This window comes from Salvelinus sp. IW2-2015, unplaced genomic scaffold (genome assembly GCF_002910315.2).
Source record: "Salvelinus sp. IW2-2015 unplaced genomic scaffold, ASM291031v2 Un_scaffold1058, whole genome shotgun sequence".
Classification (NCBI taxonomy): Eukaryota; Metazoa; Chordata; class Actinopteri; order Salmoniformes; family Salmonidae; genus Salvelinus; species Salvelinus sp. IW2-2015.
In genome coordinates, this window is record NW_019942711.1 from 8702 (window position 1) to 25708 (window position 17007).

At 43.3% G+C, this 17007-nt stretch overlaps 1 protein-coding gene across 4 annotated transcripts; it reads left to right on the top strand.

Moving 5' to 3' along the window:
- The first annotated feature begins 2374 nt into the window (after window positions 1-2374).
- On the top strand, window positions 2375-8635 carry LOC112069608 (thioredoxin, mitochondrial). 4 transcript variants are annotated; one of them, XM_070438613.1, is made up of 5 exons: window positions 2375-2538; window positions 3128-3390; window positions 5513-5578; window positions 7359-7482; window positions 7733-8635. In XM_070438613.1, the coding sequence occupies exons 2-5, from the start codon at window positions 3128-3130 to the stop codon at window positions 7847-7849; spliced, it is 570 nt and encodes a 189-aa protein (XP_070294714.1). In that variant the 5' UTR covers window positions 2375-2538; the 3' UTR covers window positions 7850-8635. The 4 variants fall into 4 exon arrangements, with proteins under 4 accessions (XP_070294714.1, XP_070294715.1, XP_070294713.1 ...); XM_070438612.1 differs by lacking the exon at window positions 2375-2538 and adding an exon at window positions 2588-2704; XM_070438614.1 differs by lacking the exon at window positions 5513-5578 and having other exon boundaries at window positions 2404-2538.
- Window positions 8636-17007: the final 8372 nt, after the last annotated feature.

Here is a 17007-nt window from a genome sequence, read left to right on the forward strand (position 1 = left end):
TCATCTCGCATTTTAAGAGGAGACACTGCTCTGCCCCATCTTGCCCTGCCTTTGATATGGGTCCTTAAGGGTGGGGAATCCTGAGAAAAAGGCTGTCCGCCCTGCTGTCTGCTTTCAGCACCGACTATGAATGAGAGTGTATCTGTGAGAGGTCCTGTTGGTGGTTCTAATACAGTGAGCCCATGTGCACTCATGAGTCTCTTGGGCTGTGTTTGTGTCTCTGAGTCTGTGTTTATGTGAACGTCCTTCTCTGACACTACGTCATTGTGAGTCAGTTGATGTGGGAGTGTGTTGATGTGGGTGCCTGACAGTAAATCTTGGAGGGTGTGTGTTCCTGAAACCTCGCTGGCGTGTGTATTCGCAGGCAGAACCGCTCTGGATCTGCGGAATATGGAGCGGAGACGTCGGTGGGGTGGTAGGCTGGCCGACAGCCCCGACGGTCCGATGCTCCGGAACAAAGGTGGGGGGCAGAGGGTGATAGAGGGTCTCATCTCTTCACCCGTCCTCTGGAGCATTACATCTGCTCCTCTCTCCTCCTCCCCCTCTTGAAGGTGCCTGCAGAAGTCATCAGATCTGTCCCCACGTTCAAACTGCCAGTGTCGGGAAGGCTGGGACATTTTCCCTTGTTACAGGTGGAGGTAGATAGGAGTCTGTGTTTAATGGTATTGGATGGGGTAAAACATTTCACTTGGTAAGATGACCACCTCTGGTTGATATGCTCAGGGAAGACCTCTTGTTAGGCTTTTCCTAAATGTACTTCGTTTTTTTTTTTTATCCTGAAGTCACTTCACCAATGTCCGGATAGGTCATAAACATCTTGTTCAACGAGGCACCCTATAAGTAGACAGTGGATACAAATTCACAGAATTAACACAGAGCACAGGAGGTTGGTGGCACCTTAATTGGGGAGGACGGGGTCATGGTAATGGTTGGAGGGGAATTAGTGGAATGGTATCAAATACATCAAACACATGGTTTCCATTTGCTCCGTTCCAGKCATTATTATGAGCCGTCCTCCCCTCAACAGCCTCCACTGACACAGAGTTATTCAGAGTTAAGTCATCAAAGCTATTGCACTACATCCAGAGAAAACTGTCCATATCCAAGAAATCACTGTGACATAATACAGCAGTGGTGAAACAGGGGAGGCTGGTGGGAGCAGCTATAGGAGGACAGGCTCGTTGTAATGGCTGGAATGGAATAAATGGGACGGTATCAAACACATCAAACATATGGAAACCACAGGTATGACTCCGTTCTATAAATTCCATTCCAGCCATTACAATGAGCCTGTCCTCCGATAGCTCCTCCCACCAGCCTCCACTGCTGTGAAAAGACAGAATAATAAACACAGAGAGGAAAGGACAGTCAAAGAGAAAACATTGAGTGCAATGCAATGAGTATGTGTACAAAAGCTAATTCATGGTAAGAAGTACTACAGGTCTACAAAGAATACGTGAAAGCCACTCACAGGGTCAGGTGTATTCTCTCTGCCTTCTCAGTTCTCAACTTCAGGAATGAGCTGTCTTTGATTGAATATCCATTCATTGTTAATGCAGTAGTCTGGTCCTCCTGTCCACATCATCAGCAGCAGCAGCAATGCCTTGCCCCCATTTCTGAATCCATTGTCTGTCTGTCTGCTGTCTACTCTACTCTCTCCACTCTCCTTATCTAGTCTCAGTCTCCTCTGCACCTCACACCCACATCTCTCTACCTTTCATCTGGTGGCCATCTGACATGAAAGGTGGTCGAGACAGCCTCACTTCTCACTTTCATTTTAGTCTCCCCATCAATTATGAATGAATAGCTCTCTGAAGAGAAAGGGCCAGCATGGTACCCATATTGATAATTTCGCTTAGGTGAATTTATAGGTGCCTGAGCTCAATGCAGTGAACTTTGTAGGCAGATAGCCTATGGCGGTTTAGAGCGCTGGGGCAGTAACCGAAAGGTCGTTGGTTTGAATCCCTGAGCCGTGAAGGTGGAAAAAATATACCGTTCTGTCCTTGAGAAAGGCAGTTAACCTCCAACAACTGCTCCCCGGGCACCGATGACGTAGACGTCGATTAAGGCATCCGCCAGTACCTCTGTGATTCAGAGGCGTTAAATGCGGAAGACACATTTCGTTTGAATGCATTCAGTTGTGCAACTGACTAGGTATCGCCATTCCATCTGTTAAATCTTAAAGATTGAAAGCAGCTCCTTAGGGTAATTTTGTATGGGTATCCGCAATATTTTGCGATGTATGATTAATTGACAAAGGTAGACAATAATATCTCCTTCTGTGTCAGATTCCGTGTGGTGGGGTATCCACGATTTGCAAATCCACCTCACCTCTATCTCGAGGTCTTCCCATTGTTTTGCTAGAGAACCTTTCATAACCCTTCAAGTGCACTGGCGCACTGTAGTTCTGAATTTTAACTCGTGGCGGCGCTACTCGCCCAAACTTAAACATGAGACCCACAAATAATCTTAGCGTTTAAAAAAAAAATCTGAACCGTAAACGGAAGTACTTCATACAGGACGATAGTGCACAGAACGGTAAGTGTTTTGTGTTATTTGTCTGTGTCACTACAATGATATTCTGGGTGACATTGGCACGTAATGGCAGTCGGTTTTCTCCGGTTTGTGGATGTGGGCGTTTTATAATGGGAGGACACAGGCGCGTGGAAAGAGAGAAGGAAGACGCAGGCAAAGTCACACGGAGGTTATTCGAAGAAAAAGCTAAGCCCAGTTCGTAAATACGCACAAAGTGGTTGCGAAACACGACACCGTTCTATTGGATGGTCAAGCCACTAGAAAAATAACTCTATTTGTGGTGGTTTATTTCCCCCCCCCAATCAGCAGTTGTCAGTGAAGTTAGCTAACGTTAGCTAGCTAGGAATCTGTTTGAATCTAGTTCCCTGCTGTTTATGTTATGCATAGCCACTAAGCCAGCCATCTCTCACACACCTACATGTTACTGTATGGTGGTAAACATTAATGCCTTGTATAGGTGTCCTCCCCCTGATGTCACTGTCCAACCATAGTAGCTTTGCCTGAGTAGTGGACCAGTTTTGTATTATGGTGCCATGACATTACATTTATTGATCAGTCTTCTGTTCTCTTCCCCCTATATGTCTCCTTTCAGATGGCTCACCGGCTGCTAGTCTGTAGAATTTGGACCCTCTCAGTAAAAGACCTWKGCTGTCTCCCGGCCTCCACCTCCTCCTTCTCTACCTCCCTGCGTTCATCCACTACCCCTCTATCCCTCCTTTCCCCCAAACGCACTCTGCCCCGCTCCCTGCCCCACACTTCCCGCAGAGAGGTCTCCTTCAATGTGCAGGACCATGAGGACTTCACAGAGAGAGTCATCAACAGTGAGCTGCCTGTGCTTATTGACTTCCATGCCCAGTGAGTAGCTAATAGATTAGTTAATATGCTTCATGGACCCCCAGAGGGGATATTAGGCTCCACTTACAGCATTTACAAACTACCCTCTTGATGAGAAAGCAAAGCCCCTAAGAGAGAATACATGGAGAAGCATCTGTCTGCCTGTTGGAATTAGACTACTGAGATGACAGCAAGAAACAATTTTTATAGCAGGTTTCAAATGATGCTTTGCAACCATGCTTGTAAACCTGACCATAGCTTTTTCAACAATGCACCCAACAGGTGAATGTATTTATCAATTATATTGAGTTGGCATAACATGCTCAACAGCTATCCTATTGTAAGACTAAAGCATAACAGTGAAAGTTGTGACTGAGTCCATATCATGTGTGATATCAACACCTTACCCATACTGCATGTGTCTGGCTGCATGGCTTGACATCTGATGGTGTTTCCATTGGAGGTAGATCATTTGAGGTTACACAACAAGGGGCAATGCCAGAACAGGCACATTGGGTTCATGCTCTTCTACAACGTGTCAAACTCATTCCACGTAGGGCAAAGTGCCTCTGGGTTTTCGCTTCTCTCTTGGGCTTGATGAATGAAGGTCACTGTTTAGTAAGGAACTCCCCACACCTAGTTGTCTTAATTGAAAGGAAAAACCAAACCCCAGCAGACACTAGGCCCTCCATGGAATGGGTTTGACACCCCTGCTCTAGAAAATTACACACACAGCCTGAAATAACATACATACATGCATGCGCACACACACAGTTGCTTGCGAAAGTATTCACCCCCCTTGGCATTTTTCCTATTTTGCCTTACAACCTGGAATATAAAAAAAAAAAATGGGTTTATCATTTGATTTACACATGCCTATCACTTTGAAGATGCAAAATATTTTTTGTTAAACAAGCAAGAAATAAGACAAAAAAACACCACTTGAGCGTGCATAACTATTCAACCACCCAAAGTCAATACTTTGTAGAGCCACCTTTTGTGGCAATTCCAGCTGCAAGTCTCTTGGGGTATGTCTCTATAAGCTTGGCACATCTAGCCACTGGGATTTTTGCCCATTCTTCAAGGCAAAACTGCTCCGGCTCCTTCAAGTTGGATGGGTTCCGCTGGTGTACAGCTATCTTTAAGTCATACCACAGATTCTCAATTGTATTGAGGTCTGGGCTTTGACTAGGCCATTCCAAGACATTTAAATGTTTTCCTTAAACCACTCGAGTGATGCTTTAACAGTATGCTTAGGGTCATTGTCCTGCTGGAAGGTGAATCTCCATCCCAGTCTCAAATCTCTGGAAGACTGAAACAGGTTTCCCTCAGGAATTTCCCTGTATTTAGCGCCATCCATCATTCCTTCAATTCTGACCAGTTTCCCAGTCCCTGCCGATGGAAAAACATCCCCACAGCATGGTGCTGCCACCACGCTTCACTGTGGGGATGGTGTCCTCGGGGTGATGAGGTGTTGGGTTTGTGCCAGACATAGCGTTTTCCTTGATGGCCAAAAAGCTCAATTTTAGTCTCATCTAACCAGAGTACCTTCTTCCATATGTTTGGGGAGTCTCCCGCATGCCTTTTGGCAAACACCAAACGTGTTTGCTTATTTTTTGTTCTTTAAGCAATGGCTGTTTTCTGGCCACTCTTCCGTAAAGGCCAGCTCTGTGGAGTGTACGGCTTAAAGTGGTCCTATGGACAGATACTCCAATCTCCACTGTGGCGCTTTGCAGCTCCTTCAGGCGTATCTTTAGTCTCTTTGTTGCGCCTCTGATTAATGCCCTTGCCTGGTCAAATCAAATTTTATTTGTCACATGCAGATGTTAATGCAAGTGTAGCGAAATGCTTGTGCTTCTAGTTCCGACAATGCAGTAATATTCAACGAGTAATCTAATAATTTCACAACAATTACCTTATACACACAAGTGTAAAGGAATGAATAAGAATATGTACATACATAATGGTCTGTGAGTTTGTGGGCGGCCCTCTCTTGGCAGGTTTGTTGTAGTGCCATATTCTTTCKATTTTTTTATAATGTATTTCATTGTGCGTTGTGGGATGTTCAAAGTTTCTGATATTGTTTTTATAACCCAACCCTGATCTGTACTTCTCCACAACTTTGTCCCTGACTTGTTTGGAGAGCTCCTTGGTCTTCATTGTGCCCCTTGCTTAGTGGTGTTGCAGACTCTGGGGCCTTTCAGAACAGGTGAGATCATGTGACACTTAGATTGCACACAGGTGGACTTTATTTAACTAATTATTTGACTTCTGAAGGTAATTGGTTGCACCAGATCTTATTTAGTGCCTTCATAGAAAAGGGGGTGAATACATGTGAACCCACCACTTTTCCGTTTTTTTCTTTTTTMGATTTTTTTTTAAACAAGTAATTTTTTTCTTTTCACTTCACCAATTTGGACTATTTTGTGTATGTCCATTACATGAAATCCAAATAAAAATCTATTTAAATTACAGGTTGTAATGCAACAAAATAGGAAAAATGCAAGGGGGGTGAATACTTTTGCAAGTCACTTGCTTATGTTTTTGCCAACTTGTTGACATTGTCTTGCTAGGAAACAATTTAATGTTATTGTCAGGTTCTATTCTGTATTCACAGATATGTGTATATATATACACTGCTCAAAAAAATAAAGGGAACACTAAAATAACACATCCTAGATCTGAATGAATGAAACATTCTTATTAAATACTTTTTTTCTTTACATAGTTGAATGTGCTGACTACAAAATCACACAAATTATCAATGGAAATCAAATTTATCAACCCATGGAGGTCTGGATTTGGAGTCACACTCAAAATTAAAGTGGAAAACCACACTACAGGCTGATCCAACTTTGATGTAATGTCCTTTTAAAACAAGTCAAAATGAGGCTCAGTAGTGTGTGGCCTCCACGTGCCTGTATGACCTCCCTACAACGCCTGGGCATGCTCCTGATGAGGTGGCGGATGGTCTCCTGAGGGATCTCCTCCCAGACCTGGACTAAAGCATCCGCCAACTCCTGGACAGTCGTGGGTGCAACGTGGCGTTGGTGGATGGAGCGAGACATGTTGTCCCAGATGTGCTCAATTGGATTCAGGTCTGGGAACGGGCGGGCCAGTCCATAGCATCAATGCCTTCCTCTTGCAGGAACTGCTGACACACTCCAGCCACATGAGGTCTAGCATTGTCTTGCATTAGAAAGAACCCAGGGCCAACCGCACCAGCATATGGTCTCACAAGGGGTCTGAGGATCTCATCTCGGTACCTGAGCTCATACCACCCTCATGGAGTCTGTTTCTGACCGTTTGAGCAGACACATGCATATTTGTGGCCTGCTGGAGGTCATTTTGCAGGGCTCTGGCTGTGCTCCTCCTAATCCTCCTTGCACAAAGGCGGGGTAGCGGTCCTGCTGCTGGGTTGTTGCCCTGCTACGGCCTCCTCCACGTCTCCTGATGTACTGGCCTGTCTCCTGGTAGTGCCTCCATGTCTGGACACTACGCTGACAGACACAGCAAACCTTCTTGCCACAGCTCGCATTGATGTGCCATCCTGGATGAGCTGCACTACCTGAGCCACTTGTGTGGGTTGTAGACTCCGTCTCATGCTACCACTAGAGTGAAAGCACCGCCAGCATTTAAAAGTGACCAAAACATCAGCCAGGAAGCATAGAACTGAGAAGTGGTCTGTGGTCACCACCTGCAGAACCACTCCTTTATTGGGGTGTCTTGCTAATTGCCTATAATTTCCACCTTTTGTCTATTCCATTTGCACAACAGCATGTGAAATTTATTGTCAATCAGTGTTGCTTCCTAAGTGGACAGTTTAATTTCACAGAAGTGTGATTGACTTGGAGTTACATTGTGTTGTTTAAGTGTCCCTTTATTTTTTGAGCAGTGTATATATTTTGTGGAGACTTTTGATTGAAATTTCACAAATACATTCAGTATTATTAGTTCTAACCAGAAATCCCATGTTTTGTTCTATGAAGGTGGTGTGGTCCCTGCAAGATACTGGGGCCAAGATTAGAGAAAGCTGTCGCCAAACAGAAAGGCAAAGTTGCCATGGCAAAGGTCGACATAGACGATCACACAGACTTGGCCATTGAATATGGGGTAAGTGGAAGCTGTTGACATTATTGATTGATATTGCAAATGTTAGTTAGAAAATGTGACCTTCTTTCCTCCCTTCCTTGAAGTAACTCCTGATCTAAAATGATGGGATTTGTGAAAGCAGGGATTCCACTACATAGTTTACAGCAACCCCATCAGATCAGGGATTACTAGAAGGAAGGATACATTTTGTTCTGGAACAGTGCCTTTGACTGATGTCATTGTGGCTACTGACCTCTACTTCTCTCTACAGGTATCGGCGGTCCCCACGGTAATCGCCATGCGAGGAGGCGACGTCATCGACCAGTTTGTGGGAATCAAAGATGATGAGGCGCTGGACTCGTTTGTCAGCAAGCTTGTTGGACAATGAACATGTCAATCACATCCCTGTGATCCAATGACCCCATTGTTGTCTGAGCCTAGACTGGTCCTCAGTGCTTCATGGCCATGTTGAACCTGTTTAAAACAACTAACAACCCACCCACCACTTGACCACAACCCCACTTGACCACAACCCCACCTGACCACAACCCCACCTGACAAACAGGCACACGCTCACACCCATCCCTAACCTCTCTGCTTTGTATTATTCTGTCTGTCTATTGTCTTGTGATGGGTGTGTGCTGGTGTGAACTTCAATTCCCCTCTTTACTCATATAATGCTCCCATCTTGCAGCGGTTTCCTCCCTCCATCAACCTGTAATATAATGGCCCCACCCTGTGGAAACTAGTAGAGCAGCCTGAGCCAGTGTGTACCAGTTTACTACAATAGATTGTTTAGGGTGGGCAACTACACTGCTGTACTTTATTGCATTGTACAAGTCGTTTAGTATTAAGTGGGGAGGGACGTTCACAGGAAATGTGATATTGGTGAATGAGCTGTGATGTCGCTCTCCTTGCAGTTCCTGCTTAGTCCACTCGAGTGTGGCCTTCCCCAAGCATTGTAGGCTGCACCGTCATTTTACACCATTATGCCTAATGTGAGTGGAATGTGTCTGTATGGATGTGTATGAGTTTCTCAGTCTGTCTCTTGGTTTTGACTGAGAAATGTGAGATAATCGGGAAACACAAATATGGTTATATTGGTTCGATTTATATTTTATTTCAATAAACTATGTAATATGACCAAGAGAATAAATAAAAGATATTAAAGGTGTTCTATATTTGGAGTGTGAATTGGTTTGTGGTCTACTATTACATGCGGTAAAGGACTAAATCATGAGGAAGTGGTTTCATAGTAATATTGGAGGACTTTAGACCTATATATGACTTCTTTAGCTGTAAAATAATATTCTTTATAATTTTATTTTGGGGGGAATGCCAACTATGAAGTTTACATCTAATCAGTTGTGGTAATATTTCAGCCATGTGATTCCCTTGTTAACTATGTGGGCAGTCTAGTTGGGGGAGTGGTGATGGAATGTTGACTAAGGATGATGGTGTGATCTTTGTTTGCCTGGGAGGCAGGGATGTTTTCTGTCACGCAGATTAATTGACATATTTCTTTCTAGTAGAATGGGTGTGATGTTCTTACCATTACTGACAAACTTCTGTATGGCCCTAATGAGCTGGAATAGTCTTCTGTCTATTAAGCTACCTTGCCACATTCTTTAACTTCTCATTTAATTATTTATTTTTATTTAACTAGGCAAGTCAGTTATGAACAAATTCTTATGTACAATGACGGCCTATTTATCCCCCATTCAGTTTCTCCTCTTTTCCATTTCATGTCTTTCCATCCTCCTGTATTTTCAGTTTCTATTTAATCAGTCCGTCTCTGTTTCGCTCTGTTTCTCTCTCTCTCTTTACTTGTTTCACCCCCCTCTCATCAGTGTAATGGTGTGGAAGGCTGAAGCGTGCCCCACCCCAGCCTCCACTTAACTCCTCTAAATTACCCCTCTCTCTACCCCCACCACCAAGCTGTCTAGGTAGGCACCTGGCTCTGACTCCCCATCTCCAGGTGTCATTCCGTCTCACATGACAACACACAGGGTCATTCCCACACTGCGTGCCTCACAATCATAGCGTGTTATTACAGAATCACCGCTGACATCGTCATGGCACAGGCTTCCAAGCTACTTATTTGCTACCCTTAAACAGAGTACATTTTACAGGTTCCGTCTGTAGTTTTAATAACCTTGGATTAGATCATTGTTACACAAATAACGGCCACCAAGAAATTGACTGAGTGTTGAGCTGTTCAGTAGCCAGTTATAAAGGATATAAACATCCAGGGATTTTCTAAGAGGAATTCCATAGGTATTACATWAACAGGTGTGAGWKAGCAGGTACGMTTGGAGTAGCTAATGGTRTCGATCTATAATCCAGACTGCTGTTGTACTCAATGAAAGACATTTCTGTTTGGACTCTATCACATAGTTGAAATGGCTGGAATAGTAGTTCAGCAGTCCCTTTGTTAATGATCTATTTTGAACCAGTCCTCCCTCTCCCTTCATGTTCTCTCTTTTCCCCCTCCCTTTCTTTCTCTGTGTTCAGTGTCTTGACCACAGTGCTGATGATAGGTATAGGCTTAAGCAGGCATACTTGTTGATTCCCCTTCTTTAAAGGACCAGTGCAGTCAACATTATTTCCTGATAGTGGCTGGTTGAAAATACAATCTACACAGGTCCTTCTAATCAGCAGGTTTGCAATAGGTGGGAGTTTCTGACATGGTTATGCAGTAATTTAGTTAATAGACTAATAACAAAGAGTTCCAAAGAGAGTTCTAATGAACATCTATTACAGTAAGTTACTTAATTGTTACCCTGAAATTATTTGCTATTGATATAAAACGGCTGCATTGGGCCTTTAACTACTCTTTGTCTGACTTATGCTGTGTTTGTAACCAAGTGGGAAATGAGAATTTACCACATATGTCTGGGAAAAATCCACTTTAACGCCCCTTCAACTGGTAATCACTAGTGGGAAACTTGTCTATCATCCTGAGCTCCCACTTTTCCCACATGCTGACCTCTGACATCAACTACTAAAGAAATTACCTCGTTAACAGCATTTTCAGCAGATAAATGCAATAAGAAAACATTATTTATAAAAAGCAATCTATTAATAGGGTTTTTGAACACTATAATTTCTTTACAAGCATTATAGCTGTACTTTTAGTTGTTGGTTTATGCAGCTTGTTGGTCATTAGCCAATCAGCGTTTCTCAACAAGTTCAAAGCACATGAATGCATGCAACTTGTATTTACGACTTCACAACTAGTAAATTCCCACCTCCCACTTGTTTATGAACGTGACATTAGTCATAGGAATGAGGTGAAGAGATGACGGAATGCTGGAAAGGTTCATGAGTAGTGTAACCCTACACCTCTTCCGCCAAAAACAATAGACCACACCTCCATCCTCGCTCCCGCTGTCTCTCTCTCTCTCTCAACCACTCTGTTACCATATAAGGCAAAAAGACTGGGGAAGCCAGTGACTGTTAAACAAACGGGCTGAGAAGGGAGAGTTGCAGAATTCCTCTGCCATCTCTCTCTGCTTTTCTCATACTCTAAAAACTTGTAATGTTTGTTGTGTGATAATTTGACTGGCCCTGCCTGTGCCACATAGTCAAAATGCCTTTGGAATGTGTGTGTGGGTGATGCTGTAACAACAGCCATACCTGGCACAGCCCAAGAGTATTCTGTGTTTATAGTAAATACTTAGCTCTATTTATATTTCAAGCACATATCACCCTCCAGCTTGTTGAATGTCCATTCTGTTCCAGACAAATGTAAATTTACCATACCCAAAGCAGACATCGTTTCTATTTATTGCTCCCACCTTTTCTTCGTCATGTACATTTATTTTATATTTAACCTTTATTTAACTAGGCAAGTCAGTTAAGAACAAATTCTTATTTACAATGAGGGCCTAGGAACAGTGGGTTAACTGCCTTATTCAGGGGCAGAACGACAGATTTTTACCTTGTCTGCTCGGGGATTCGATTTAGCAACTTTTCGGTTACTGACCCAACGCTCTAACCACTAGGCTATCTGCTGCCTCAATGAGCAATGTATACTTTTTATATATACAGTATACATGATCTGAAATTATATTTTAGCTATGAGAGTTGATTACTGCTGAGTGGGAAAGAGAATATGAAAGAAAAGGAGCCCCCCCCCCTTTCCCTACATTCCAGAATTTTGTGAGTCAACATCTTATCACCCTTTCCTGTGTACTGATTACTGGGGGAGGGAAGATGCGAGGGATGCTGAAAAGGACAAAAGAAGGAATAAATTGCCATACCCATACTAAATACCCATACTACTATAATTTCATGACAGCATATTTGGCATGCTGGAGCTGCTTTTAATTACTTTGCGGTTGTGTTTGGACATTGCCCCTCAGGGATGCTCTATGCCATTTAAGGACACACAAAAATACTTTCACACAGCCATACTCTGTCATGTCAAGACAAGCTGGCTAAATTTAAGTGAGTTGCGTAAATAGTCTTGACAGGGGGTTTGACATTATTGGTGAATGGTGTAAAACAACAGCAAGGTGCTGGATGCTGACAATGTGTTTCTACAGATAGCCGTTAGGCTCATATTCAAATGTGTTGTATGCTTAATATGTGTCACACCATCTTTAGATATGGTTTTTATCTGGAATGAACAGGATACAGCAATCCAATCACTTACAAATCTGACACACTTGCAGGCTGGCCCATACACATTACTCTCACATATGAACACACACACATGAATTCACAGAAGCTATTGGTGTGTAAAAGAGCTCAATGAACTCATACCAGCCTGTTCACATAGTGCGAGTCAATGGGTCCCTTTCTTTCAGAGCAGATGATGTGACTTTACACACCCAGAATTACAGACACACCCGGTTGCTATTACAACTGCAGGTGAAAGAGAGAGAGACTGTCATAGCAAGGGAGAAGGGACGGAGTGAGATCAGGACTGTGTCTCCATATTTGGTTATCTACTCTTAGTTATAGGCTGCTTTTCTTCTGTTTTAATCCCTCGTTGCTGCCGTCCGGGCCCAAATCAGTTTGTTGTGTCCTGTCACTCCTGTTGTGACTATGATTGAGCAGAGTATGATGTAGAACTAAGATTAGGTCTGGATGGGCGGCTGCACATATCTTTCCCAAATCCCTTCCTTTCTGCTCCCTCAGCATCTGGTACTGCTCAGAGGGGACCCTTGACCCCCGGGCTAAATTCCTTGTATTTCCCAACCAGCCCTGACTGAGCGATGTATTGATTTTTCCAACTACATGGCATGTTCGTCAGGGTTGTCGTGGGCTATATGTGATGCAGGAAAATATGCAGGAACAAACACAGACACATTCCACACAGAACAGTATAACGTTGAACAAGTCAAACATGAATCATGTTTTTCTGCTTTAAAAAAATGTCATTAGGGGGTAGATCAGCTTTAATATTGCAGATAAATTTTGGCTTCTATCAATGTAATTGTCTGCATCATTTCCAATCCCCTATATAAACTCAGCAAAAAAAGAAACGTCCTCTCACTGTCAACTGCGTTTATTTTCAGCAAACTTAACATGTGTAAATATTTGAATGAACATAACAAGATTCAACAACTTGGAGACATAAAATGAACAAGTTCACAGACGTGTGACTAACAGAAATGGAATCATGTGTCCCTGAACACAAGGGAGATCAAAAGTAACAGTCAGTATCTGGTGTGGCACCAGCTGCATTAAGTACTGCAGTGCCTCTCCTCCTCATGGACTACAGCAGGTTTGCCAGTTCTTGCTGTGAAATGTTACCCCACTCTTCCACCAAGGCACCCGCAAGTTCTCGGACATTTCTGGGGGGAATGGCCCTAGCCCTCACCCTCCGATCCAACAGGTCCCAAACGTGTTCAATGGGATTGAGAATCCAGGCTCTTTGCTGGCCATGGCAGAACACTGACATTCCTTGCAGGAAATCACGCACAGAACGAGCAGTATGGCTGGTGGCATTGTCATGCTGGAGTGTCATGTCAGGATGAGCCTGCAGGAAGGGTACCACAAGAGGAAGGAGGATGTCTTCCCTGTAATGCACAGCGTTGAGATTGGCTGTAATGACAACAAGCTCAGTCCGATGATGCCTGTGACACACCGCCCCCACCATGACCGGACCCCTCCACCTCCAAATTGATCCCGCTCCAGAGTACAGGCCTCGGTTTGTAAACGCTCATTCCTTCGAGATTAAACCGCGGAATCCGACATTCACCCTTGGTGAGACAAAAACCCGTGACTCATCAGTGAAGAGCACTTTTGCCATCCTGTCCTGGTCCAGTGACGGCTGCGGGTTTTGTGCCCATAGGCGACGTTGTTGCCGGTGATGTCTGGTGAGGACCTGCCTTACAACAGGCCTACAAGCCCTCAGTCCAGCCTCTCTCAGCCTATTGCGGACGGTCTGAGCACTGATGGAGGGATTGTGCGTTCCTGGTGTAACTCGGGCAGTTGTTGTTGCCATCCTGTACCTGTCCCGCAGGTGTGATGTTCGGATGTACCGATCCTGTGCAGGTGTTGTTACATGTGGTCTGCCACTGCGAGGACGATCAGCTGTCCATCCTGTTTCCCTGTCTCGCTGTCTTAGGCATCTCACAGTACGGACATTGCAATTTATTGGCTTGGCCATATCTGCGGTCCTCACGCCTCCTTGCAGCATGCCTAAGGCACGTTCACACAGATGAGCAGGGACCCTGGGCATCTTTCTTTTGGTGTTTTTCAGAGTCAGTAGAATGGCCTCTTTAGTATCCTAAGTTTTCATAACTGTGACCTTAATTTCCTAACGTCTGTAAACTGTTAGTGTCTTAACGACCGTTCCACAGGTGCATGTTCATTAATTGTTTATGGTTCACTGAACAAGCATGGGAAACAGTGTTTACAACCCTTTACAATGAAGATCTGTGAAGTTATTTGGATTTTTACAAATTATCTTTGAAAGACAGGGTCCTGAAAAGGGATGTTTCTTTTTTGATGAGTTTATGTTATTTTAAATATACTGTATATATTTTCAAATATATTTTCCTTCTTCATTATTTTCCACTGAACACAGACATATTCCACACCTGCTGACACATTGAACAGTATAATGTTGAACATTGAACATATTTCTCTGCTTGTTAACAGACATTCTACCTTTATTGGCTCATACTTTTAGTTAGTTCTAGGCTATATCTAGGGTCCTGAGTTTTTGCTAATCATATTGTGTGGTCTGGAAAATCTCCTTTCCCTAATAATCGTTATGTCATCCTATGGTTATGATAAAGCTGTTTACCCAGACTGCCTCTGTTAAGTGCACATGAGATATAGGTTGTGTATGTCAATATGTTGATGTCACCTGTCGAGGATGTTTTTGCCAATGTTGGTTGTGTTAACCCTTGTTTATCCAATGAGGTCACAACATCATCTGTTTCACATTCAGGTCCTTTGGAATGCATACAGAACCGGCGTCACCCCTAGGAGTGAGTGAAGATGAGAACGAGTGAGGTCAGGAGTGCAAAGTATTAAATGACCTCATTCTTCCGCTTTCATCTTTATTCTATCCCTTTTCTCCTTGTTCCACCATACTAATTTTCACCTGGGCATTTCTTCAATGTAGTTCCTTTGCCACATTTCCTTTTTCCTTTGCAAAGGGTATTGTCTCCCTGCTGTTAGTGGCCTGTATACTGGTCTAATGCCTTTGTTCCGTCAGACTGTCTCACCTTCTCCAGATCTCAGGGGAACACAATGGAATGACTAGGTAGACGTGATACTGAACCACTCTCTATGTACTTACACTCTCTACCCTCTTAGCATCCATCAGCTCATATCATCCCCTATTTCTTTTTCATCCTTTCATAGTCTCATTCTTCACTTCTGCTACTCTACCCCCAATTCCAGCCCTTCCCCCATCACTTTACCATGAAGTTGAAATTGTTGTCTTGTGTTTTCCAGTATTGTTATTTTAAGGTTCCTTTCCAGGCAAACTTGTCCAGAGATCTGGATGTGCCTAGGATGTGCAGCCTTGGTACACACACACACCCACACACACACATACATACACACACACACACACACACACACACATACATACATACACACACACAGCAGTGCTCTACTTGGGAGTGAATCTGGTTCTCTCCACTTTTTCAGCCTGCTGTCCATAGTACATCTCTTGGCTTCCAGTGGGGGCTAAGCTTGCCCTTCTCACTACAGCCATAGTTTTAGCAATCTCAGCTACTATATCTAGACTACTCTCAGTAAGCAAAATTACAATGAAATAAGTATTATCCAGACGTTGACATCACATGCATTTCAGGTGTGATGGAAGGTTAGAAGACTCGTATATTCCAGATGTCAAAAATAAACATTTTCTGGACGTTTGAAATCAGTGCATCTTAGGTGTTGAATGAAAGTAAAAAACGTGACATTTCCAGTACATGTTTTCCAAAATGTGAAAATATGTAATTTACAGACATTGAAAATACTTTACTATTTTTCGATCATTGATTCCATGGCCAGATTTCAACTGCTATAGATTCTTCAATTAAGTAAGCAATAAAACCACATTCATTTTTCACACCTCTAAATGGGAAAGAGGAGCAAAGTGTGAAGATTGCAACTAAATATTTGTTTTATTGCTCCCATCTATCACATGCACTTATGTTAGCGTTTTCAAAAGCTTTAAAACTGACACCATGACATGCTAACTACACCGCTCACGTCACGTACGCGAGCATTGCCAAAATAAATGTACACATTACATGTTATTCAATCATTACACCCACACTGCTCACGGATGTCTGTGTAGCCAGGTGGCTAAAATAGAAATTGGTTTCTATTTGTGACGCTCAATGCGCTGCAAGTCGGCCTCTCCCATCTCCAACATTGGTTTTTAGGAGCATTATACCACCTGTGCCATCTCCTCATTAGTTTTTAGGAGCATATACCCACGTGGGTGATTGAAGATTAACTGAGGTCCGCAGTCCAGTCAGTTGTAGTAATGCCACTGAATGTGTTTGCCAACTGTCTTATAAAGTCCACAAAGGAAAAAATAAGCCTGAAGGAAGGAGGAGAGATGATGAGAAACTAATTTGGTTTAGGTGAAAGCTATGATCCCTTATTGATGTCACTTGTTTAAATCCACTCAATCAGTGTTAGATGAAGGGGAGGAGACAGGTTAAAGAATACTTTTTAAGCCTTGAGACAATTGAGACATGGATTGTGTATGTGTGCCATCAGAGGTGAATGGGTAAGACAAAAATATTTAAGTGCCTTTGAACGGTTATAGGTAGTAGGTCCAGGTTGCACCGGTTTGTGTCAAGTACTGCAGATGCTGCTGGGTTTTTTACACTCAACAGTTTCCTGTATTTATCAAGAATGGTCCACCACCCAAAGGGTGTCCAGCCAACTTGATACAACTATGGGAAGCATTGGAGTCAACATGGGCCAGCATCCCTGTGGGAACCATTTGACACCTTGTAGAGCCCATGCCCAACGAATTAAGGCTGTTCTGAGGTCAAAAGGGGTGCAACTAATATTAGGAAGGTTTGCCTAATGATCCTCTCTTCTTTT